The 26,901-nt window shown below is 38.1% G+C and overlaps 1 protein-coding gene across 5 annotated transcripts; it reads left to right on the top strand.

Annotated features, from left to right (window-relative positions):
• Window positions 1-1,962: 1,962 nt before the first annotated feature.
• NGLY1 (N-glycanase 1) lies at window positions 1,963-26,324 on the top strand. 5 transcript variants are annotated; one of them, XM_062508831.1, is made up of 12 exons: window positions 1,963-2,114; window positions 3,177-3,291; window positions 5,277-5,501; window positions 9,639-9,798; window positions 12,708-12,930; window positions 13,648-13,769; window positions 14,183-14,328; window positions 14,512-14,622; window positions 19,456-19,620; window positions 20,881-21,069; window positions 24,203-24,380; window positions 24,825-26,324. In XM_062508831.1, the coding sequence occupies exons 1-12, from the start codon at window positions 1,987-1,989 to the stop codon at window positions 24,998-25,000; spliced, it is 1,938 nt and encodes a 645-aa protein (XP_062364815.1). In that variant the 5' UTR covers window positions 1,963-1,986; the 3' UTR covers window positions 25,001-26,324. The 5 variants fall into 5 exon arrangements, with proteins under 5 accessions (XP_062364815.1, XP_062364808.1, XP_062364821.1 ...); XM_062508824.1 differs by having other exon boundaries at window positions 5,277-5,519; window positions 24,825-26,322; XM_062508837.1 differs by having other exon boundaries at window positions 2,076-2,114; window positions 2,516-3,291; window positions 5,277-5,519; window positions 24,825-26,319.
• Window positions 26,325-26,901: the final 577 nt, after the last annotated feature.

Below are 26,901 nucleotides of genomic sequence, written 5' to 3'. Positions count from 1 at the left end.
AATTTAACCCCACACAGCACAAAAATATTTGTTAGCTGCAAACACGGCTACTTAAAAATACAAACTAGCACAGTAACGAGGCACACATTGCAGGAAGAAAAAAAAAAGCAAAAAAGGAGATAAATGTTTTGGTGAATAAAAGAAAAATAAATGTGTCTGCTTTTCTTAAAATGAAGAACCTGTTTTTAATTTAAAAATAAAATTCCTTAGGTATTTAATGTGTTCAGAGATTTGCTGGAAGTTGACACTTAGTTTTCTAGATTTTTCATACCACTTGCCTATAAGCAATTCCAAAGCATTGTTCACAAATGCCTTACTGAGATGCATTATGTATCTATATGCATAGCAATATAGTTAATCTTTATTTTTCCTAAGGTAGCCAACACTGATAGTCACATGCCTACATGAAACACATGGAAAGGAAATTAAAAGCTGAAGTAGCAGCCAAGGAACATGGCATCATCTTAAATTAAAATGTTATTACTTTGGTACCAGTTCCATGATCCTGAGGGCCGAAATATTAACTTTTTCACTATGCTAGTAGGAATAACAAATGTTATCTCAGCAAAAGGGAACTGCCTTGTGTTAAATCTCAGCTTTTGTGAGGGATATGTACCACTATCTTAAAAAGTCACAGAAGCTGAGCAGTGACCTGTCAGAAGCAGGCAGCAGAGCCATAGTGTAGTATCACCTACAAAAATGAGAAAGCAGCTTGAATTTTAAAGACCTCTCTTGCTTGGAACTCTTTAAATCTGCATTCCTAATAAAGCAAATCCCCACAGGCCTTCATGTCCAAGGTTTTTCACTACAGTTCTTTCAACAGCCTCACAACCCAAATGTCTAGAAGAAGACAAGGGTTTTTTCACTTCTCTAGGACGGATTTTGGGTAGTGCAGGGCAGATGTTGTGGTGAGGCGAGTCGCTGCAGTGACATTCCTGCTCAGGCAACCCAGGTGAGCCTGAAGGTGTGGCACCCTCAGTACTGTCAAACCAGGGCAGTACAAAAAGGGATTTACATCCTTATGATGTTACTGCCTGCCAAGGGGTTCCCAATGTCGCCAAGTATGGAATAGGTAAACATTTTCTTGAGAAATTACATTCTTTGATATTTGTATAATTTCAGCCTTAATCAACCAGAAAGGAGATTTAATCAAGCTCTAAGTTATGTCCAGGTGTTAGACAATTTGCTTGTTCACAGAGTTGTTTTTTTAGGGATCCGCATGTTCCAATGAGATCCCGTCTCAAAGAGGTGGAGGTTTACAAAGCTTGGGAAGAAGGATGTGCCACTGAGAGTGGGCACAAAGCATGCAGAATTTATTGGACACAAGGACATTTGGCAGAACTCCCAAGACAAGGAAGAAACCAGCAAAGCCAGCTCACCTTCTGTGCTGGGATCAGCTCTGACTGGATAAAAGGGAATTCTGGCAGGGAATTCTGGTTCGTAGTTTGCAACCATCGACTAGAGAGAAAAAATAGGCTTGGGGACTAATCACCGTAAAAAGGGAATCATATAACCAATAGAAGATAGCACGTTAATTAATAAGAGAGCTGTGTAACTTGTATCCAATGAACATTAATGCCTTTGTTTGCTAGAATGTGTAAATAATGATACATTTTGGTAGGCCGGCCTAGTGCACCCCTTTCTGTGCGGATTTATAAATCCATCAAATATCTCGACGCTGCGCGTGGTTTGGCGCCTTGCACACGGGGTGAAAGAAGCTGCTGTGGGACACGGGGATCCCGGTGGGAAGTCCCGCTGTCCCGGGGGGTGCGGGGTCAGGATTAAGCCCGCTCGGCCCCTTTAAGGCGCCCCCCCGCACTGTGTGGGCGCGGGCGCTGCTGGCGGTGACCTCACCGCTCCTATTGCGCATGCGCCCAGGGACGGGCGGTGCTGCCCGGCTGAGGGCGGGGGACCTCGGTGCTCGCACGGCGCATGCGCGTGGCGCGGCTCCGGGAGCGGGCGGCGCAGTGGTGGGGGGGGGCAGCCATGGCAGCTACGCTGGGGCTCTCGTCCTCGCCGGGCTCCCCCGCCGTGAGCGAGCTGTGCCAGAACAGGCGGGAGATCTTCCTGGAGGCCTCGCGGCTGCTCCTCACTTACGCTGACAACATCCTCCGGTGAGCGGGGTCGCCGCCCTCGGTCCGCGGGCGGTGCCGCAGGGTCCCGCCGGCCGCTCCCCGGCTCCGCGCGGCGCCTTCGTTCCCGTTGTGTAATACCGGAGCTCGGAAGCGCCTCGCGTGGTTTTGTCGTTATTTTAAAATTAATGTTGCTTACCTAGAGGTGTAGTGCTCTGGATTTCTGTTTCTTTATTTATTGCTGGTTGGTTTGTTTTGAAAGTTTCGGAGTTTGCTTATTAACCACAAAATGATGCCTTATTCCTGATTCTCCACTTTAGGCGGGCATTGAACTATCTAAAAACAAGTGGATGCACAGCAAGTAGTTTGATTTAAACTTCATTTTAACTTCTTTTTACTGTTTACTCTATTTTTCGCTTGGCCGTTGTTTCTGACTTCGCAAGGTTGGCAGCGGGAGTTAATTAAAGCTGAATTTCTTTGAGGTGGCTCTGTGGGTGCACCTACACGCCAGGACGTGTGATTGACCTTGATGTCTTCCAGTCGCTCGAGGTGTATGGGCTACCCCTCCCTGTCGGTGTCTGGCCCGTCGACCGCTCGTGAAAGCTGCTCTGTGTGACAGAGAATAGCGAGTCCCGGGCTGGCTTCTATTTAAAGAAAGAGGCGCGAGAAAAAGGTTTTCAGAAGAGCTGAAAGGAGATCTGAGAGGTAGCACAGAGACCACAGTCTTTTCACTCACGTACCGGGCAGTTTAGCACAGCTCCCGTAGTGGGACTAAATCCATCCAACGTTAACCTGACGGGTTCAATTAGAATGCACCAGGTATAGGGGGATGTGAAGCTGTCTCTTAGCCCTGCTGGGTATGACTACAAAACGTGAATTCATGAACATAAGTTGCAAGCTGAACTTTAGCACCGGTTGGTGACTCTCAGAGTTAAGTACAAAAAGACATTTATAAAGTCAAAGTTTTATGTAGGCTTCACTTCAGTAATGTAAATGAAACTAAAATTAAAAAAAAAAAAAACAAAACACTTTTGTAGTGCAGTTACTCAGGTTTTAAGTGTTTACTTAATTTGCAAATATAATTACAACTTTCAATTTGTTCAGGAATCCCTATGAGGAAAAATACAGATTAATTCGGATTGGAAATCCAGCATTTTCCACAAGGCTGTTGCCCGTCAGAGGAGCAGTTGAATGTTTATTTGAGATGGGGTTTCAAGAGGTGAGTATAATGTAGTAATTTCTAGTGTCTTCATCAGTTTACATAGTAAGATTTAAAACTGGAATTTTTTTTCTGCTTCTCTAGTTGCAAGGCAGTAGATTTTAGGACAGTTGTTACTTCTTATCTGTCCTTGTGCACAAATATCTGTAGCAAACCAGCAGAGAATTTAGACGTGGCTGCTTCAGAAAAAAATATTTTTTTTTTTTCCTGCTCAGACACACTGCTGTTTTTCTGAATGGCTGGATACATATCCATGCTGGCACATAGGAAGTGTTGGGAAGCAGGGTGGAAACCTCTCCTCTTTGTAGCAATCTGCTGTTAGGTGAACATCAGACATTATAAAAGAGTGTTGAAACTGCCATTTTATAGAGAGAAAAATAATTTTTAAAAGCCCTGCTCTTCATGTTCCTGCCATCAGTAGGGCCCTGTAGTGATTTAGATAAGGGAACCTGATCTGATTAAAAATTAATCTTCCAAAACAAAACCAGAAATGTTTTCAGCCAATTCACAGTGCAGCTGCACAAGTACTGGTGTTGTCATGGCAGCAGTGAAGGGCAACAGACTGACTGTTCAAGTAATAGTAGGAGGGTGAGTCCTTCAAAACCCATTTTTAAAAGTTATGAAATGTTATCCTAAAACAGTCTTGAGTGAATCTTGATTCTGTTGCAGTTAGAATGATGTATTTCAAAGACTGCTTTGTGTTCTGAAGTGGTCCCTGTCTTGGTGGGGCTTAAACTGCCAAAGCTTGTTAAACTAGAAACAGTTTTTGTAATTACTGGGAAGCTTGTCTGAAAACCCAGCTCTTGTTTACATCTGTTTGATGCCACACTTCTGTATGGGTGTATACATTATGTTACTTAGGTCCAGCTGTCATGGGACCTCTTCCTTCTCTCTGGGTAAAGGTAATTACTGTAATTTTTCAGTTAAAAGGAAAAGTATGCTGAGAGAAGTGGTGATTGCAGAGGGAAAAACGGTCTGTGGATGTATTTTCATGCTGGTGCTCAGAAGACTTTGAATGATGTATTTTAGCCAGGGGGTGGGCGGTGTAGCTGGAGAAGCACTCAGGCAGGTCTCTGAGAGTGTGTTAGCTCAGTCTCATGGTTGCTCTGTCAGTTAAAGCTGGAGCTCACAAACTTTTCTTCAGCTGCATGCTAATACTGTTCCTTCTTTTGTTTCTGCTTGATAATGGATTGATACATTCCATTTAGTTTTGTAGTGGTTTTATGTGTTAACAGGAAGTCTCCATCTGCAGTGATATATGACCTCAAGTAACTGTAGGTAAACAAATTAGCTCAATAAATAGAAGTGCTGCAGTGGTAGAAACTGAAACTGTTAAAGGATGAATGCTTCAGGATATTCATGTTTTTAGTAACCTGTTTCTTTATTTTAAGTACACAGATATTTGATTCTGTCATAATTACTGAGCTCTTGTTATGCCACCAGTAATCATGTTGCAGTCAAAAATAAAACTCAGAAATCAGCCCAGCTACCAGTTTTTATAAGAGTAATATTGCCTATCTAAAATCTTAAAACTTTGACATAAAATATAACAGTATGTAAGAGAATTTCCATCAGATGCCCTTCTAGGGGCTTCTTCCTTCAATATTGGATGCCTTCCTGTGTTCCCTAGGATTTCACTGCTGTATTGTGAGAACTGATCATTAATTGTTCATTTCTATTGTTGCTGCTTTCTGTGCCAAACCATAACTACACAGCCCAAAAATGGCTCTGCAAAATAAGTTACTAACTGAAGCATGTTGTTATGAGCTCTGTTTCTCTAGATTGACTCAAGGTTCTTGATCTGATAGGCTTCTGAAGCTGTGAGAGGCTTCAGGCTTCTTTCTACTCTAAGGGACCTAATCTAAAAAGCTAAATCCTGCCAAGCCTTAGGATGCTAACTTCCAGTAAATTATCCAGCTGTAGCTGCAGGTCATTGACCAGCTTCAGCCTTCATTAACTGCTGAATTCATTTGTCCAAATTTCAGGGAGAAACTCACCTGGTTTTCCCTAAGGAAGCTTCAATTGAGCAACTACGTAAAATCAGAGACTTAATTGCTGGAGAGAGGAGTAGCAGACTGAATGAGTCGAACTACATCCACAGATCAGGATCCTCTGAAACTGTCAGCAGCACTCAGACAGCTGCACAACAGCCATCAAGACCTGTTGACTCTGTTCTTGCTCCTGCCCATCAGCAACCAGAAACATCACTTGTGCAATCTCTTGAAATGGTAACTACAACCTGCAAACTTCATAGGCTGGTTAGTCTTGCATATAAAGACTGAAGAAGAGTTTACTCTTAGGGCAGGTTGCTCTGAGAAAATGAGTAGCCTCCAAATAACCACACTGTTAATCCTAGAGCAACTTGGTTTGACCACACAGCTAATTTTGCTTTAAGAAGGTTGACTAGATGTTTTTCCCCCCCAGTGGTTTCTGAAGGTTTTTGAGTGTTTCGTTCGGTTTACAAAGAACTTGAGCATGAAACGTGCCATAAAAAGAATATTAGCAAGAGAGTTTGTTGAAGATGTCCATAAATATTCTACTGATCAGGGTGTCAAGAAAAAAAAGCTGATATGTATTGAAAAGGAATGGCAAGATGGGGAACAAGGGGGATTGGAAAGCTGAGTAGGGTTATATTTGGAGCCAGCAGAAGGAATGGGAACATAACTGTATTGCTTATAATTGTTGGTGTCTTGGTTCATGCATTATGATATCTGTGTGTAGCCTGTGAGGAGGGCTTTCTTTTTTCACATGTGCATGTCATTAAAAACAGAAATTTAGCCAAATTTATAGTTATTTAGGTTAAATTTCCCTTGCCCAAGAGGTTGAGGTGAAGTTCCTGATCAAAATGAAGCAGAGTCCTTTCGTCTGATGTTAACTGTCCTGATGGAGAAGACTCAGCACCTTGTCTAACTTTGAAAATTAAGTTTTGCCTTTTCACAGAAGCTTTTAAGGGTGCTTTGGTTGTAACTTCTTGAAGAGTTTTTCCTCCTAGAACCGGTGTCACTTTGGTCTCAAAGTTGGTGTAAGATGAATCCCTCCAAAAGCTCACTTTCCATGCATCCTTAAACACAACATGTGTGTTTTATAGTATATTATAATATAGTATGTTATCATTATATCATAGTATAGTATATTGTCGTATAGTATATTATATTACCAGTATATTGTTGGATATGAGCTATGATGTACTGTTTCTTCCCAATGCCTACCCAAGTCAGTGAATGAGAAATGGCAAAGCATTGTTTGAGGTCCTGGCTTTTGGGGATAGAGAGCACTAAATGACCCATCCTCACCTAAAAGGTCCTTTGGTAAATGTACTATTGTGGGAATGTTGTATTGAGACATTTAATATAATTATGTTAGCATGGCAGTAGTTGCCTCTAAAATATACTGGCTGGATTTGTTTTACTTTGTTTGGGGGTTTCTGGGTTGTTTTTTTGGCCTGCTTCTAGATTTTTACTGTTTCAGCCACTTCTGTGATGGTGGTTGGAAGCCATAGAGTGATTTGCTGCTGCTGTTCTGCTTAGTATGGGAAACTTTAAAAGTTGATCCTGTAATGACAACAATGTTGCACAATGTATTCTGAGGTTAATCCCTCCAATTTCTAGTTACTCTGCCCCAACATACACTAGTCATCAGAGTAGTGGATCCATTTCTCTGAAACTATTAGTTTTCCATGCTTCCATGCCTGAGTGGTGGGACCAAATTTACTACTATTTAGAGGCATTGGTAGTGCAATATTGGCACTCTGTTGAAATGCTGTATTTAAGTGATCTCTACAGGGAAGTATTCTGATGGGTCTCTGAGTCTGTCCTAGTTTGAAGGACAGGTATTTGCTAAGAAAGGCAGAAGCCTCCCTTTGAAATGAAAAGCGTGATCCCTCCTCCCTACAAATTATTATAATTTTGGAATTAAGGGAGCTCTCAGGCAAAGATATGGGGGTAGGAATAACAGTTCTTTACTAGTATAACTAACAAGACGAACAAGAACAACAGCAGCTATGAAATTGCCCACAAACAGAACAGTAACTCAGTCCCAGTGTTTTTTGGCTGCAGGCACCTTTTCCCTGAGCTGCAGTTCCCGGTGCTGGGGGCGGGCGGGTCCCGCAGAGCCGCAGGAGGGCTGGGGGTGATGGCAGAGCTGTCCCAGGGGGAGAGAGAGATGGAGAGAGAGCCCTCCGCTCACGGTGTGGGTCCCGATGCTCAGCAGAGTGCTGGATGGTGGCAGGTTACAGCGAGAAGGCAGCAGGGCAGGGTCTGACAGCAGTGAGGATGGCTCCCGGTGCTGGGATGGCAGGGATGGGGCAGAGGAGGCGATCGTCCTTCTCATCTGAACTCCGCGGGGAAAATGGGGCGAGACCCCGCCTTCCGCTTCCTCTTCTGGCTGTTTGGATATAGAGGGGTTTCCCTCTTCCCTCCCCTCCCCCCTTCCCTCTGCCACCAGAGCCTAATCAACAGGTTAGCATGACAATGGGGAAAATTCCACGGAGGGAAAAGGGAAAGAACTAACCCCCAACAGAGCCATTGTGTTTGGTCTTTATAGTCTGAATTGATTGGAAGGAAATCTGGCAGTGACTTGGCCATTTTGCTTGCACAGCAGTGGGAGATTTGTTTTCCAGTGAGTATGCTGCAGAGTTATAGTTGTATTATTGTTGTATGCACTGCTGATAGATGTCAGAGAGATTTAGAGTTGTTTCTGTAGTGCAAGCATTTTTTTCTTGACAGGTGTGTTTCACCTGTCATTCATGGGAGGCCTGGTAAGTGCAGGGAAAGGCAGCTTACTTGAAAGAGCAGAGGAATATTCCTAAATGCACAGTTCTAGAGACCCTAGCCCACCAATAATTTGCCTCATTGTTTTCTTCTGCATTTCTTTTCATAAAATATCCTTGAGACTTAGGAAAAGGAGAGCTATGGCTAGCTGTTAATTCTGGTGGATATATTCTGATTACTTCCTGGATGGCATAGTGATTACAGGAGAAAATGTGTATCCAAACTTAAAACTGCAGTGAGGTTCATCTTGCTTCTGAGATTAAATGTTTGCATAACACCTCATACAGTGACTTTCATGAAGCAGATTAAGCACTACTGTAACACTGATAATTTTGCCTCAGAACCGTGAGTTGTCAAAGAATCTGGGAGACTTCTGCTGTGCTGAGCAATATCCCTGCATACCCTTTCAGGAAGCTGGCCACCATGAAGGTCTTTAGGCCTTTGGTAGTCTCTAATGTCCCTTATTTTTTTCTTTCAATTTGCATTAAAGTAGATCTGGACACAATGGAGTTTATGATGGTAAACCAGTTACCAACAGCTGATGAGCTCCAGGAAGAGCAAAACCAGCTCTATTCTGTTTCAGCAGTTATGAAAATTAAGGACTGATCCTGTAGTACTTTAACTAATTTAAGTGCACCTTTAAAAGAAGTTATCTTCTGAAGAGTTCTCACACCTGGGTGTATCTATACTGCATTTGCTGCCAGCCTCCCAGGGAAGCATTGAATTTTTTATTAAATCAAGATGGTGGTTAACAAGGCTAAAGACTGAAACATATTGTAACAATAGAGAAAAGGTAATTTAGCAGTGCCACAAGCTTCCCCCAAAAATGTGACAGATTCTTACTTTCAAAATTCCATTTCACTTTCCATATTGTTCCTCTTTAATTGGGAACAAATAGTTTACTCAGCTACCAACTTCATTGTTATTAGCTTCAGCTGTTAGTTTTAGTATCTATGTATGTACCTTATTGGATGCAACATGCCAGTAGGTGACACTTAGGATGACTGACTGAAGAAACCTAGTTCTTATATCCAGTTGCTACTGAAATGGACTAGGTCATCCATACAAACCTCTATCAGAGTTGATCTATAAAAGAAGAAAGTAGAAATAGACAATCAACATTCATGAACAAGAAATAATAAGCAGAATTCATCCATAATATTGTTCTACAAACCAGTGTAGCAGTGTCCAGAAGATGATAGTGATTATATGTCCTTGTGTGGATTTTGGGTGAAAGGTGTCCAGAAGAAAGGTGAGGAGGATTAGGTGGGGAAGAGAAGTCAAAAACTTTCCCATCAGAGGTGTCTTTAAAAATAATTTGCTCCCTAAATTAGTATACTTTTCACTCAAGACACCATTCAGAATGCTCAGAAATTACAAGACTGGCTTTACAGTTTGGGTGGGGTTATCTTCAGTTTTTGTTGATACCTTTGCAAGTAAGTGTTTCACCTGTTAATAAGTATATAATGTAAATATGAACATAGTTATGACTGACTTGAACTAAAATAGTAGAGCTTGGTTATTCTGCCTGAAGGTGAGCGTTCATAAATCATCTTGTGATTGAAAATCCTTTTGCAGGCTGCAAATATCTTGAAAACACTTCAAACAAAATTTGAGAATCTTGTATTGATGTATGAGAATCCTTCTATTCAGCAGAAAGCACTAGCTGCAATTCCCCTCCAGGAACTGAAAAGCAAGGCTCAGAAAAAGCTAGCACAAGCTACAAGACTGGACAAAGGTAATGCTACCCAAGTGTATGTGACAGTAGAAATGTTCTTCCATACATACCGTATGTTGTCGATGTGTGTTTGGTCATATGTCTGCAGGTTCTAAATGCTGTTTCTAAATTGGAATTACCTTCTTCCTAATTTACTCTCTTATTTTTATTTCACTTTTGTCATCCATCTTTTATTGCTTTTATGTAGAAATTTTGGACTCAGTTTCTGAAGTAGTGTAAAAAATTTCATTCCTTGAATTTCAAGTGAAATAGCTACAGCAAGAGGAGGGAGGCTTCTCGTTCAAGTAGTCATTGTTGTGAATTTCTCAGAGTGCAGTTTTCTTGTATGTACTACAGTTCTAAATCCAGAATGAAATTTTTAAGTACTGCTTCCCTTTTTTAAAGTGATATTGGTGAGATTTTGAATGAGATCTTTCCAAGATGCAACCTGATACAAACAAATGATCACTTTCCTTGCTGATGCTTGCATGAATAGGGTTATTATTATTCCCTATTCCTCATGGAGCTAGATATGAAATGTAGGCATAAACACTTGTGGCATCAGTGTCTAAAATTTATATTTTCTTCATAAATGTGAATTTGTTTTGAATATGTGAAGTTTTTGTCAGTTAAAATGACATATGTATGTTTTCAGGTGGTGGAATAGTGAAATGTTAAAAAAAATACAATTCCAAATCCATATTTAAACAAAAAAGTAAGGGAAGTAAGAAACCATGAGAACAAGTACAAAGCATTCTCCTTCAGCAGCATGAGACAATACAGTGGGGAAAAGAGACTTGGCAGTAATAAATTACAACTATTAAATTTCTTTATAAAGGAAAAAAATAAAGAACAAGCCTTTAGACTTAGACTCTTAGACTCTGTTCTAATACTACTGTACACATTGTTTAAAATGGGGAAGGAAGGGGGAGGATAGTTTTCTGGATGATGCTTCTCTTTTGATTTAGTCATAATGGCTTCCGGACCTTAATTGAGGTACAAATAAAGGGGAGGGGATGGAATTCCACTGTTTTGGATTGTGACGGCTTGAAAGCATTTTTCAGGAGTTTTCTAGAAAAAAAATTGGTTTGGAATGGACTGTATATGAGGTGTTTGGGTAACTGGCTTTCAGCTTGTTTGGTTTCTGTCCTGCTACATTAAGACTGCCACCTCTGGGAACAAATACTTAGTGCTAGGGGACACTTGTTTTAAAGATAGGCCTTGCAATACATAATAAGCTTTTTTGGCTCATAAAGACTATACTAGGAAGATAATAGTCATTTGATGAGAAGTATAGCTTTGATTTTAGTATTTCCCTTTGCCACATTTCATTAGAAAGATGGACTGAGAAAAAATAAAAAAAATAAATAAAAATAGCTGTGTATCATAGCCAACTGTTTTCTGTTCATATAAATCACATTTGTCATTTTTCCATGTGATGTTTTAGTAAGGGATTTATTTTGCAAATCGAGGGAGGAATGTTTATAGCATAGCAGTCATATTTTCACAGATGGGTTCTAGTTTGAATGTTGTTATCCAGGAAATAAAGACTATGGCCTGTGCTTGATATCGTCTCATTCTGCCTTTGGCAGGGTTTGAATATACAAGCATATCCATTTTGTAAGCAGTAAGCCTTTCTCTGAGAGTTCCAGCACAAAGGTTTTTCTCATACATGAGTAAAAATGGAAATTTTACTGTAATTAGAAGTCAGGTGTCCTTGCTTTGATAAACATGATCTCTTCCCATGCACTTCATGATCTTGGCAGTGTGTGTTTAATAGTGTTAGGTGCTCCTGCAGAGTCTGTTGTACCAAAGATGGCTGCAGCTTCAGAGCAAGATGTGCAATGAGCTTTAACATTCATCTTGGGTCTTTTTTTCACCCTCCTGAAAAAGGAGCTAGTGCATAAATTTTTAGTGCATCTGCCTTCAATTTCCTTTGGGCAGCATTTTTACAAATGTATTTTGTGTGTTAATATTCATTAGTCAAACCTGTCTGCACTGTGACTAGAATAAAGCTGCAGTGCATAAAAATATACCTATGTGTGGCCTAGATGATAAAGTTACTAGGAAGAATTATTTTAATGTTTATGTATCTGAAAAGGAAGAGGATCTGATACTCTGGGCATTGTAACAGGATGTGCATTTAAAGATTATAAAGAGTTTAAAGGAATGGAGCTCTCTTGAAAAACTGGATTTTTAGATCTGTATTTTAGGTAAAATGGGGCTATTTCCAGGTGCCAGAACAGTGAGAGTATGTGAGTAGATTCTAACGCCTTTTGTGAGCAGGAAAATGGGCCAGAAGAGTCTGGTGTGGTAAAATCAGCTAGAGTAGAAAACAAAAGACATCCAGTGTCTACCTTGGGTAAGCTGAGAAAGGTGTTTATTTGCTGAAATTGGAACAAACTCAATGTGCTTGTATGGTATATAAATTTTCTACAATAATTAATCTGTATTTGTAGAAAGTCTTTTTATAGAAAGCTGTACACCTGGTTGCTTAGATTGCTGCCAGTGTCTGGTTCTTTAGGATTTTGAAATCAAAGCAATTGTTGCTCCTAGTTTTATAGCTGAGAATAGGAAAATATTTTGGAGCAGAAAAATAATTAGCTCTCTGTTCCAAAATCCTGGAAGAGTATGAAGGGCATCAGGAGCTTCACCAGTCTGAAATGTAAATCTGACTTGTTTTTTTAAGCAATTTATTATTCCCATTCTAGTTGCAGTATTTAGGACTGCATTTTTTTGTTTTTAAGTTTGAACTTACTCAGTTTTGACAACTTGTGTATTTTTTGTATGTGTTTAAGTAATATATTAAGCTTTTTGCATTCTAAAGTGCATAAAAATATATAAAGACCCACTGATTTGTGTAGGCACTATCAAGTTCAACTAAATTACTTTTCCATTTGAACTAACTGTGTGTTGTATAAATTCTACAGGTGCACATGTGAATGAAGAAGACTTCTTATTGTTGGAGCTTTTGGACTGGTTTAAGACTTCCTTTTTTCATTGGGTAAATAGTCTTCCTTGCAGCAGATGTGGTGGGCAGACAGAGCCTAAAAAGGACTACCTGTTGCCTACTGATGATGATCTGAGGTGGGACGCCAGGAGAGTGGAAAACCATTACTGCAACCGGTGTCAGCTCTGTAATAGATTCCCAAGGTGAGCATACAGAGACTTGCCATCTTTTTTCTTTCAAGAAACAGCTTTATATTTGTGCATTTTGTAATTGGTGAGAAATTGTTAGTTCAGAGAGTAGAGAAGCTGTTTTAAGTAACTTGATAGAATGTTTGATGAACCAGCAATTTCTCTACAAGATTTTTGAAAACAATATGTGCTTCCTCTTGTGGACTTGTTCTGAATGCTTGTCTGGCTTGGTTGGAGGCTTTTTAATGTTAATTTGATGAACTACAGCTTCCAAATAAAATTTGTTAATATTGGCAACCATATGTAGGTAGTATTTTGTTGTTGCAGGGAAAACTTCACTTCTGTAGGAAATCACATTATAATGTACATCTTTTGCTCTGTCTATAGCAGAAAAGCAAATACACAATTTACTTATACTTTTGTGACATTTAGATGTTTTGCTAACTGCTTAAAGGACCAGCATACAAAAGTCATGTTTTAAGATGTCTAAATTGGTTTTGAAAACTTAACCAGATTCATTTCAGTGCTGCTATAAACATATGATGGAGTCATGTGAGTTGAGGTAGTATTCTGCTCAGATGTATTTTGTACAGTACAGCAATTATTTCCATTATCTTCTGTAGACTGATCGGTACTGAAGTCTGTTCAGATCATCAGAACACAATGTAAAGATTTCTGGAAGCTGAAATGTATTTTCAGTTGTTCTTGTTCTGTGTTGTTTTTCACCTGTAGGTATAACAACCCTGAAAAACTTCTGGAAACCAGACGTGGACGCTGTGGCGAGTGGGCCAACTGTTTCACCCTGTGCTGCAGAGCTGTAGGGTTTGAAGCAAGATATGTCTGGGACAATTCAGGTATCAGTATTCTGGAGTATTGTAGCATTAATACAAGCCTGTGCAAAAGGATGTTATGTATTATGTATTCTATGCCTCTCAGATTGTATTAGCCATCTAGGCAGCGATGCAGTTACACAGTCTGCTAACAAAGACAATATACATTCAATTTCCTGTCATGCCTGATGAGATGAAATACAGTTCTGCAAGTAAGGTCAGATGACTGACTTCAGAATGATACAATCTTTAGCTGAATGTGAGAGACTGTGATCCTAAGAAAGAGGAAGCTTTGGTAATGTTTCTAAATGTAGATGAATAGAAAACATGTTCTTTCATCTGTTTCTTCATTTAATAAATTGGAAAAAGTTACGATATTCTGCAAGATTAGAATAGAGACTCTAAGTCATTGTTTATTCTTGGTCTTTGTTATGTAGATCATGTGTGGACTGAAGTATATTCTTCATCTCAGAAAAGATGGCTTCACTGTGATCCTTGTGAAAATGTCTGTGATAAGCCTCTTCTCTATGAAACTGGCTGGGGAAAGAAGCTCTCCTACATAATTGCATTCTCCAAAGATGAGGTAGGAGTAATGATGCTAATAATAAACAAACTTGCCCTGAAGCAAATGTGCAATGTATTCCACCTTGATGTGATTCTCAGAATTACTATAGAATAAAGCATACTTTCACTAACTAGACTCTTTAAATGAAGCAAGATATGGGAGAATTTTTGGTTGCTTTATCTTCTTCTACTTGTGCTTGAGGTTGTTGATGTCACCTGGAGATACAGCTGTAAACATGAAGAAGTACTCTCTAGAAGGACGGCACTCAGTGAAGCTACGCTGCGAGAGACAATTAATGCACTAAATAGAACGGTATGTAACTTTACTTCAGTGGCTTTCTGAGAGTGAAACACAACTATCTGCAGAATGTGGAGTCCTCAAACAAAGGAATGCAACTGGTAACCTCAGAGGAATGCTCTATGGATATAAAAAATGCTGTTAATTACCCATGTGACCTTGAATACATAAGAATCAGTTGCAGTGCTGAACTTAGGGGAAATAGGATAAATAATGGTATGTAAGAGGTATGTAATATCTCTTACATACACAGATATATTAGCTTATATAATTATATATGTTATATATATAATATTATTTATATTGTATAGTGTATATATTATTTTTCTTAGGGACTTTGGAGCAGACTTGTACTTGTTGGGAATAAACTGTAATTCCTTTGTCGCTATGCGGACTCCTTCAGGGTGACTAAAAGTTTTCCACATCAGTGCTGCTAAAACTTGAAAACAATAGCATTTACAGTTACAAGAAATGCAGGTTTAATTTGCTTTCAGTGACTTTTTACAAGCTCTAGGATGTGAGAGGAATGATTCACAGGCTGTTTCCAAAACTTTCGGAAGGTGTTGATACCATCAGTAGAGCTTTGACTCAGAGCCACAAGTACTTACATTGTTCATGCTTAACATCCCCAAAATACGAGGAGTCATTTGCACCTTCATGTCATGGTTGCACAGCCTCTCTGCTAAGCTTTTACTGCTCTCTACTTGGGACACCATGAACTTGATTCAATATACTATAATACCATAAAACCTTGAATCATCTTGAGGTTTCCATTTTGTCCTCCCTTCCTTACAGGGATAATTTCCATGCATGGAAACTTTAGTTCCAGTGGTAGTGCACAGCTGATGACTTAATAAACAGATTATGCCTTTTTTGAGGCCTGCTGGCTTGAGCGTTATAGCCATACATTAAGACTATGAATAATTGAGCTGGACTAATATTTTGAGACCAAGGGTTGAAATCATTTTAACAGTAATGAAACATTAGAGTCACATAGCAGAGCGGAGCACTGAGAAGAGTAACCAGAGCAGCAAAGCAAAAGTAGATAAAGGATCAGAAATTCAAATTGAGGAATGCATATTCTTTGTGCAGGGTAGCAGGAATTTAGTGGTGTCCCCTCCAAGCCCTGAACCCCACCTGCTGGTTACACAGCTAATATGAGGGGTCATTTCTTCTGAGCTACTGGCAATAGAAACCAATCACCACATTCTTATCCTCCACAGTTTTCTGTACAGAAAGAAGTTTGGAAATGGGGCACTAATAAGTTGAAAAATTTCCCTGACAATATTGATGGAATCAGCAAACTATGATATCCTTGTCACCCCAGTGATGTCACTGTTGGATCATGCTCTGTTTCACTTCCAGAAGTTTAGGAAACTTCTGGAAAAGATGTCATTGCCATTTCTATCAGATGGTGCTTCCTCTTGGTCTGTTTCTTACTCCTTTCCGCCTTCTTGTGGCCTGTGCAGCTCTTAAGCTGCATTTTTCAGACAAAGAGCAGGCATTCTGCTCACACTTTATATGAAAACTTAGTAGTAGAGGGAAGAAAGTTATATATGTGTTTCCAGTACCATCTCTCTGTTTTTCCTAGCTTCCTTTCCCTACATGTGAAAAATCCCAGCCCTTTCATCTCTGTGCTGTTGTTTCATCTCCCTGCTGCTTTCCAGGAAAAAGCTGTCTTGTCATTTTATAAGACCTTTATCAGTCTTTTAAATTGTATCCTATTCTGAGGAGCAACTTTCTCTACGAAGTGAATGATGCTCACATTCTTCCTGCTACATACTTTTTTTTGTCTAGTAGGTGTTCAGAATGTTTGATTAATTTATTAAGTTAAGTTTAATCCCTGTAAGTGTCTGTTCTTGTTCCTTTTTTCTTTTTTCACTTACAATAGGAATTAGATTTCAGAGTCTTAGAGGCAGTTTGCCATCCAATTGCTAAAAGGACTAGGTATCTTTCCTACATTTGTCCTAGTTAAAAGGCCTTGCTAAGGTGGCAATGCAGTGGGGAAAAAGGAGACTTTAAAAGTTGGTGTCCAAGATTCTCCGTGTTGTATTTTGCAGTCACAGAGGGCAAAGGTATCTCATCCCTAGAACTTTAAAGGTGTGTTAGAGCAAGTTTTCATTACTCCATTCAGTCGCAAGCCTCTAGCTAGTATGGTTTCCTTCATTGCAGCCTGTTCAGACAATAACTGTTGTAGGGACCTCCTCTAACTTGCCCTTTTCTTATCATCTCCTAGAGACTGGCTTCACAGTAGGAGGAATTGCAGCCTGTACTGTTGGATGCAGAGCTCCAACGCTGTGTCTTTTAAGCTCAATTTTTCTAAGTTACAGCTAAAAAGAAGCATGCATGCAGTATACATTATCACCTGTACTGCAGTGTTAATGGAGATGGGGTCCGAGGGATCATTTTTTGTCTTTCCTGGATAAAGAGCAAAGGCTGTAGCTGTTTTTTCTCGGGTATCTGTCTGTTCCATTGCCAAGCAGAGGCTGCACAACAGTTCAAAAGATGTTGAGTGGCTTGCTGTTAAATGCATAGCAGAAAAGAATAATTTAATCTCTTCAGTACTTTATTTTACTTCTCAGAAATACTTTGTGTTTTGTCAGGGTCAGGCACTCCTAAATGGGTATATAACCTCTTGGTTACCCACCATCTGATAATTTGGAGTACTATAGCACACTCTCACTACAGATTTTCTTCACCTACTGCCCTATTTCAGTCCATCATATGTTATCCCAGTAGAAAGTGGGGGAGGACCCTGAACTTTCACTGCTTTCATTGGAATTTGGATGGTAGAACAGAGAAGCAAATTATTTTTTTATATGCTCCAGGCTCCAATTTTTTGGCAGTGATTGTGTGTGGTTATAGTTATAGCCAGGTCAACTCTTAAAAGGAAACTCAAATTACCTGTTGCTCAGCCAGGAATGGGTCTGCTTAAACTGTGGGTTATCAGTCTCCTAAGGCAGAGTCCTTGAGGAAGCATCAATAGCACAATTCATACATGACACAGAAGTGATCATAAAAGTGGGTTCACCATCCCTCTTCCTCCTTAGTACCTTTGTCTGCCAAAGAAAGGTGTGGCCTGAGCAGGTAATACCTACAAACAAACAAAACAACAACAGAAAATTAAATTAAAACCCAAACAACCCCCCCCCCCCCAAAAAAAAAAAACTAACCCAAACCAAAAGCAGGAAGTTTGAGCCATGGCAGCTGGAGATTTTGCAATCAATTTCTGATGACAATGTCATTGGTAGAAAATGTAGTTACAGGTTTTCTCAGCACAGGCTACGTTGATGTCTGCAGAGTCTGGGTATTTAGCATGTCAGGCCTGCTGCGTTTCTATGCTAGAGTCCCTTGGGTGGCAGGAGGTGTCAAGATGTTAATACTTGTGCTCATTATACTTGAGGACCTTACTGATTTCTTGTAGATGTCTGTTTTCTGAAGCCTTTTCTTGTTGAAACACTGTTCTATAACAGGTTTTTTCAGCTGTTGTTACAAAAACTGCACAGCAAAGGCATCCAGTTCCCAGCGTGGCATCAGTAATTTCAGTGGTGATGACCACTAACACTGGGTTTCCCCTACATCAAAGTGCTTAAAGGAAAGTTTTGGATTGGTATTGTTAATTTAGGATAAGCCATATCAAACTTCCTCGGAGTTAGAGCAAGATCAGTAGTGCTTCATAGGGATGTCTTAAACGTCAAGCAACTGTTAGCCTCAGGAAGGTGTGATGTTTCATGGGAAACTGCTGCAACCACTGGTTATCATCCATCAACACAAGTAGAGGTGTGTTTTCCCTCTTGATATGTTAGAGCTGGTATTTGGCATGCAGAATTTGTTCAGCTGGAGCTGTTTCTCATCATTTCTCTGTATCTACTTTTCTTTATACATTTTCTGGAACAAAAAAAGTCTTCAGATGTTTCTTTTGTGATCTCTATTATCAAAACTTGCTGGGGTCAGAACTGCTTTTGAGATAATTCAAATGATTATTAGCCTTAAGTTTCAGGTCCCACTGGGCTGAGTGTGGATGCCTTGGGTAATCATCAAAGCAGAGAAAAAGATGTGTGTAATACTTTACATACTCAATGTTGAACTTAGTTTTTTCAGTGCCATGTGGGTTTATCCACAATTAAAAAACCAAAAGGCTTCACATTCCAGACTTGTATATTTGACATGAAAATCATGTAGACAAAATAATGGTATCACAATAAAATTTTTAGAAGCTGTTTACCAAGAAGTTGCTCATAGTTTCATTCATGTAGGCAAAGAAGATATGTAGTTATTTTTATTTTTCACTAATTTTTCTGGAACTAAGTTTTTCTTAGTTTTCTGATATTTGAAAAATAGAGATGCCATGGTTTGTTTATGACAGAATCAGTGAAATAACTCCTTCAAACACTTTTGTTTGGGCTTAATCACAAAACCAAGACTGTTGCCAATGAAGTCACTCCACGATAGAGAAGAAAAATTCGACCACAAATGATTCTTGTTTTTTCTTTCCTCCAAATGGTATTGAGAACAGCTGTGGTAAAGCATATGTATGAATGGCTATAAAAACTGTTACACAACTATTTTATCGTCCAAGTAAATGTATTAAAAACAAAGCACAAGCATTATTTAAAAAGAAATCCACATAGTGCCTGCAAGTTCCTAGAGAATACACTCCTGTCACATAACTGTGTGTTTATGACTGATTTATATTTGTGTCTGTGGTATAAGATTAATGTTTCTAACAATCAGTCTAGACTTCGAATGTTAATTTGATTTTTTTTTCAATTCTGTTTTTCCCTGTTGATGTCGCTCTAGAGCAGAATAACAAATACCATTTTTTTTCTGAATGTTTTCCTTTTTCAGAGACAAAAGTCTTTGTCAGAAAATAGAAGAAGAGAGCTCCTGGAAAGGACTATTGTAGAGCTTGTTGAGTTTATTTCTCCTAAAACACCTAAACCTGGGGAATATGGTGGAAGAACTTCAGGCTCCAAGGCTTGGCGAGTAGCCAGAGGTGAAATTGGTTCACAGGTATTTGACTTTTGCACTGATGACCATCTTAGAGGTAGCTAACAAAAGGTTTGTGATTATGGTCTATAAAAAAAAGATGACGTTTCATGGTAGATAGTCAGCTCTAATAAATGAATCTTGCAAAAAGATTAGGTGAAAGTTTGACATGAATTCCATAGAGGTCCACAAGTAATTTTTGATAATTGATAGTGGTCCATTCATTCTAATAATGTTTGGGATTCCTTGATATAAAGTGTGTTTTGTTCTTAAAGGTTAAAAATACTTTTTTTTTTTCATTCAGTTAGTTTGACAGAACTAGAAAGTTTAAGTTAGTTGAAAAAAATTAGGAAAACTGTAAAAATTTTTATATTTGTATTATTAATTACTTCCAGGTTTTGACCAACTATTTTTGTGAATAAATCAATGTGACAGCAATTAGAATTGTGTAAATTAAGCAATCTCTTTAATAAAAAGCTTGATTGATTTTCACATCAATTTTTTTTATTGTTTTCAAAAGCTAGGCTTGATTTTTATTTACGTTATGGTAAGATACAGTTTCCCAGAACCATAATAATATTTAGCTTGAGTCAGGACACAAAGGTGTTACCTCAGTTTTGTAGCAGTCCTATCATGTGGAATATCTAACTATCCTAAATAGAAACAGTTAAGTGAAATTAATGAGTTTCTTAGGATTGTCTAAGTTTGAGAAACGAATAATTTATTGCAGTTCTCTCTTGTTTGGAAGACTTATTTTCTGAAACTCATAAGAACAATGACTTTTTTTAAGGAAAAGTAATACTGTGAAGTTACAGAGTTGTACTTGAATTTTTTTGACGTTTATTTGTCAACTGGCATACACAAGTACCTGTGTGTGGTAGTCACAGGTTTGCTATTCAGAGTAACCATTTACTTATTCATTGTACAAGCAGTGTACTCAACATATAAATTTTCTGTTCTGAAACTCTAATTTCTTACTTTAATGATACTATTTCATTTTAGTTTGTTTAAAAAATACTTCTAAAAGTAATTAGATGAAAAAATTAAAAATGAAAATACTTCTCCCCTCTGAAAAAATTGCATGTCTACTGTAGGAAAGTGGCTTAAAACTTTTCTTCTGCAGAAATGGTTTTGTACGTGATCTCCCTTAAAAAGTACTTTTTTTTTTTCACTCGGCAGCAAAACTGAATTGCAAAACCATGACATACTCTTTAAAAGTAACATAGTCTTGGGGGAATTTAGGCACTGGGGAATGAAGGTGCTTGTGTTTTTTGGCTTTTTCAGAAAAGAAAAGAAGTTGTTTTTATTCCCTCTGAAAAGGAGAAGACAGCTAAATTGTTCCATCTCATCTACAATGTAATAGATGATAGTTATACACGGATTTCCAATAACAATGAAAAAATAAATGGCTGGGAAGCAGGTGTTTGGAAGGCAGAATCTATTTGGAGGAAGGTTGAAACAGATTGGAAAATGGTAAGAACAGCAATTATTAAAATCTTACAATGTACAGTGAAATTGCGGTAACTCCAGTAAAACAGAAAACCCTTGCCAGTGTTTGGATTCAAAACCTCTCGTGGTGTCTGTAGAATTTAGCTGATGTTAGTAAATGCTGTTGTTAAGATTCAGTAAGATTGCCAGATGGTACAAGAAATTAGAAGTAAATTTAACTTGTGTTTCAGAAAGGATAATTGAATTCTCTGCAGGTAGGTAAAATCCTTGCTGGAATGCCAAATTTTAAAAAATGGCTTCCTTCTTAGGCTTTTGGGAAAATGCTGTTTTATTGAGAAGCAGTATTTCTCTTGAAATAAAAAAAAGGTGTTTGTTATTTCTAAGAATAGTTTTATGGCATATCATATGTCTTTGATATGCAGCCAGAGGAAGAAACTGTCATCCTAAATAATACAATTCCATCTGCAAGAAGACAAAGACCTGTGAGTTATCCAGAATTTTGTATATCCTGCCCAGAATCCTTCCCAAGAGTCAGGACTGGGCAGCACAAGAGAGCCATAGGTTCTAGATCTAAGAAGAGAACTGCTACCTGTGAAGTGGGAAGGGGTCATGTAGTAGCCAACCAGCTTTTCCCACAACAGCAACCACTGTGGAACTGAATATTTTTGTCATGGACCAGAGCATGTTACTGCCTTTTTCCTCTGCCATTTGACTAGTCTGAAGGGTCTCTGACCAGATATTCTTCTAGCTTCCCATTGATGAAAATGGAGCTAAGTATGTATCTGCGTTTTGAGATTTTATCTCCTGGGTCTGTACATAACTGACTTGCAAAATGCAATGGGGGGAATAACTTGAAGAGGCTATGCTACACTAAAGAAAAAGACTAAGGAAAGAAATGGGAGAATAGTATGAGAGATGACTCAATAGACTTAATAGTAAAAGAGAAGTAACAAAAACTCAGAGTAAGGGACAGATGTTCTCTGCTTCCCCAGGATCTGCTAAAAATCTGATAGCACATTATGCTTTCAATTCTGCAGTGATCAGTTATCCTCACTTTTGCAAGAAACATGCTGTCCCTGCACTGAAACTAAACTACAGTTTTTCTCAGCTTTACTAATCAGATAAGACAGGGTGGGACTGATCTATAGGACCAGGCAAAAAGACTTGTATTCAGTAGCACCTCAAAAGGATGAGATGATGGCATTGGGAACTTAGAGGAGCTACAGCTCTGGTCTCTCTCAGGCATGTGGGTAAGGCATGTTAGTTCTGCAGGAATTGCATACTGCAGGAAGTGTGTAAGAATCTAAGAATTTAAAATTACTTTTCATTGGGTGTTGTTTGTATAATGGGAGATTACGGCAGAGGGAAAGATTGTTTGGGGTTTGCCTGTTCTTGCTGTACAAGATGCTGCTTTGGAGTTTGGTTCAGCAGCTGTCCAAGAACTTGAAAGCCAAAGGAACCTTTACAGAGATACTTGGTTAACATTTATTATATGATGAATGGAAAGGCATTTAAATCTAAAAGCTACAAAAAATGTATCTGCAAGTATTGGACCAGGAGTAACAGAAAAGAACCACTTGGTTTTATGGTACACAATGCAAACAGGTACAAACCACAAATTGAGTCAGATTATCCAGAGATAACCTGGTATCCAGGACTCAAACAGGCAGACCACAGTAGGTGATAATGATAGTGTGAGAACCTGTAGATCTGAAATCCATGGATTTGCAAAAGGCTTATTTTCCTGAAGAATTGCTGCAGTGGAAGAGAATTTGAATGAGTTGGTTGATTGGCTGATTAGGTTTTTTTCCTCTGAATTCAGACATTTTTCAAATAATACTAGAAACAAAAGGACCAAGTTTGAAAGCAAGAGGAAAGTCAAAGATACCCAGAAGGAAACTTTAAATTGTTTTTCTCTGATTAAATGCTTGGATATTATAATGAAAGACGAAACAGACTAATGTTTGAGGCTTTTCTAGCATTCAAAACTATGTTTAGTGCATTTCAACCAAGTGGTATTTAGTAGGGTGTTTTGGCTTCCTTACTGAAATACAGCAGTTCCATAGGATCTGATCAAGGAAAAGCTCTTGCTAGAACCAGCTGAGATACTTTAAAAAGTATGTGGAGGTCAGCATCTTAATGAACATTAGGATTGCATTTCACATGAAAACAGCTTAAATCATTACATTTTCATAGGTGGTCCTTAGTGTAAGACCTCATACCTTTGGGGGTTTTGAGCTTTCTTCAACATGAAAATAATACCACTAAAATTCTGTTTAATAGTCTATCAATACATTTTTATATTAGGGTGCAATCTTTAGTAAAACAAACTAATGTGTTTTATTATTGTTTTATTCTGGGTTGTTCTTTCAAGATTAAAACATAAAGAGCTAAGTCCACTCAGTATGATATTAATCAGAAGCTTGGACATGGCAGAATTTTTATTAATTTAGGATTCCAAAAGGATCACAGTAGTTTGGACTCTTTAATCTGTAGTGTCTGCTGTTTAGGTTTGCTGATAATAAATGTTGGATTTGAAAGAACTGTCAGGCACTTGTGACCAAATTCTTGAGAGAGTTCATAGTAATTTTAATGAATGTTAATATGTGCATGTGACTGTTCAGCCAGGCAAAGTTCAGAACAGCACTGGGACTAAATTGAATTATGTAAAGTTGTAACAGTTCAAATGATGTTAATATGAGATTTATAAATGGCTGGCATGTATGATTTGCTTTTACCAAGACACACCAAATCCTAGGAGAAGCTGAAGAATCTATGATTACACAGTTAATTTCATCAGCAGTACTGAACACTGAAGTGTTCTGTACATTTAAAAAGACCCTGAATTCTCCTTCTTTAAAAAATTACAAGCTTAGGTGTTTTTGTGGCTTGAACGTTACTATGGATGTTGAAATGGTTTGGTGTTCCCTAGTGAGGGGCTGTGAACATGTACAATTGCCTAACTGTGGAATATACTTGGGGATGAAGAAGGGTGTTTTTATATATAATTGTACTTTGTACAGTTTTAAAGATTCAGGGGCTTGACAAAGAATGAAAGTGTTTTATCTAATTTTTATGTCCTTGTTACAAGGATTAATTTGATGTGTGTTGGTCATCTCAGTTTTTGACATGCTGGTTGTGCCTTCTTTCCATGTAGGTTTATTTAGCCCGAAAAGAAGGGTCATCCTCTGCTTCCATCAGCTGGAAGTTTGAGTGCAAGTCTGTTGGACTAAAAATAGATAACATTTCAGTTAGGACAAGCAGTCAAACATTTCAGAGTGGAAGGATACAGTGGAGACTTTGCTCTCCTACAGCAGAAATTCCTTTGATAGGAGGTAAGTGTGGAATTTAAATAATGAATTATATCATGTAGCAGACGTGCAACTGGAAATAAATAGTTTATATGGAGAGAGTACTGTGCAAACATTAAAAACAAAATATGAATATTCTTTACCTTTCCAACAGCATTTCTTAGCAAGGTCACGAAAACACTGTGCATTTAATTAAAACTGGTACAAAACTCAGTTTTATTAATATACGCAGCCCTACGTGCAAGAGAGGAGGGCGAGCAAGAACACAAGTGGATTGGAGTGGATACAAGATACTTGTGTTTTAGTAGGAAGGATAGATGCTTCTATGTCTGGTGGCAAATGAATCTGAGTAGTTGCAACTGAGATTCTTAAAGATCCATTACAGCTTAGCCTTTTTAATGTGCATTCTGTTGTTATATACTGTTTGGATCTGTGGCTTACTGAATTATTTATCTTTTCCTCCAATAGATAAAAATCTTTGCTCCTGTTCAGATTTTTCTGGAGCAACGGAAGTTATGTTGGAAGCAGTTCTAAATGGAGGGGATGGTGAAACTGCATGGCAACACACACAACTGTTTAGAGAGAGCTTAACAGGATGTGGGGAAAATTGCTTGGAGATAATTATAAAACTCAGTGACCTCTGAGAATCTGACTGCAGAAATGTACTTTGGATTCCTTGAAGATGTTATACTATGGATACAACATGAAGATTTGGTTGGCAATTCCTCTTCATCTTGCTGGCAGCTTATTTCCTGTTTCACTGCTTCCATTAAACCAACTTGAAACTGCACGTGTATTGAATAGGTAAACATCACTATGAAAACCTCTTTGCTATAAAACCAAACACCAAAATTAGGGGATTGAACTGTAAAGTACCATTTTATTAAACTTTACAATTAAAAGGAAACAATTTTTAGGAAGCAAAACATGATCATAGAAGCACAAAGCAATTGTAATTGGTTTTAATTTGGAGTTTTGAGATCGGCTTGCTGGGTTTTTTTGGTTTTTATAATCTACCTGGAAAAACAGTTTGAATTCTGTTTTCAAATTACAACAGATGCTTGTAATGATTTAAAAAATATTTTAAACAATATTAGGGGATTTAGACAGTGTTTTTTTTAGTTTGATTTCATGTAGTATCCAGAAGTGCTGAAATTAAGATAATTTCAAGATTGCTTCAAAATTTCTTTGTTAGATGTCAAAGTATTAAACCTGTGTTTAATACTAGAACTATTTGGAAGCATGATAGTTGATGGAAAAATAACCTCATTTTGAAAGAAGTACCTAAAATTGTTGTGGCCTGTGATATGAAATAGAGGCTTAAAACTGAGTAAGAAAATAATATTTTTTCTATGAAAAAATAGGTTATTCATTATAAATACTTCTTAATGATATTAATTCAGATTTACTTACTTAATCTTTTAAAAGGTTAGCATGTAGGTTGAAATCCTTTTAAGCTATTGTCTTGGCTTGCTTTAAATACTATTCCCAAATTTGATGTAAAAGTATATGCATTTTTTTTCTGTTCAGTTAATGCAGTGTTTAAATTTATTTTCAGTCAATACAATAAAAAATACTGTCCAGGAGATGTTAGATGTTGCAGTGCTGTGAATAAAGCATGGAGTGAATGTTCAGATGAGATAGTCTTTATCAAAATATGAGGAAGGCCACGCCTGGATTATACAAGGGATTTTCTATTATAGAACTAAAATGCAAAGTTCAAACTATGGTTTTATTTTAAAGTAAGTGAGAATTAAGGATTATGTTCTCAAGATCAGTGTTTTTAAAGTTTTTCTTCCTTTTTCTGACCTTTCCAACCTCTGTATTGATTTGAAGTGTTTGTCAAAATTAATTTATGTTGAAATAAATGTTTGCTGACCTTTCAACAAATCTAAGCAAATATAAAACTACTCAGATTTTATTAGAAGACTGCATATGCACAGTGAACACAGGCATCTTAAAAGTAGTAGCTTATGGCAGCTCAAAAGTGACAGAATAATATGTGATGGATTATATACTTTACTTCAGAATGTAAATGGACAGTTTATGAGGGGAATAAAAGAATCTCCCCACTGTAATACAGAATAACACAGTGATGGGGTAGTGTTTTGTACACACTGGAAGGGTGTTTATCAGTGCTTGACTAATGCAAAGTGAATTTGCCAGTCTCCATTTAAAAGTACTTCTGTATTTTGTTTCAGTTAAACGCTTTATCTGAGATTTTGAGTGGGAACCCAACAGAAAAGTATTAGGCTAATATGGATACTAGATTGGAAGAAAAAAGGAAAAGGGAGACAACTCAGGTGCCACCTATCAACAAAAATGTTTTCCAACTTAATATTTTGATAGCTGAAAAGGTTACTGCTTTAAGGCAGAAAGTGTTTTTGCAGTGTATTACTTAGAGGACCTTGAGGGAATTGCAGGATTCCTTAACCACATCTGATAATCTGAAATCAGGCAAAATAAATTTAGAAGTAGTAAGATTAAGTAATTTTCTAATAATTTTGGTCAGAATCTCTGGGGGAAGATTAATAGCTGGAGATAA

Source organism: Cinclus cinclus, chromosome 1 (assembly GCF_963662255.1).
Source record: "Cinclus cinclus chromosome 1, bCinCin1.1, whole genome shotgun sequence".
Classification (NCBI taxonomy): Eukaryota; Metazoa; Chordata; class Aves; order Passeriformes; family Cinclidae; genus Cinclus; species Cinclus cinclus.
Note: the sequence above shows the minus strand (reverse complement) of the source record. Positions and strands in the feature narration are given on the sequence as shown.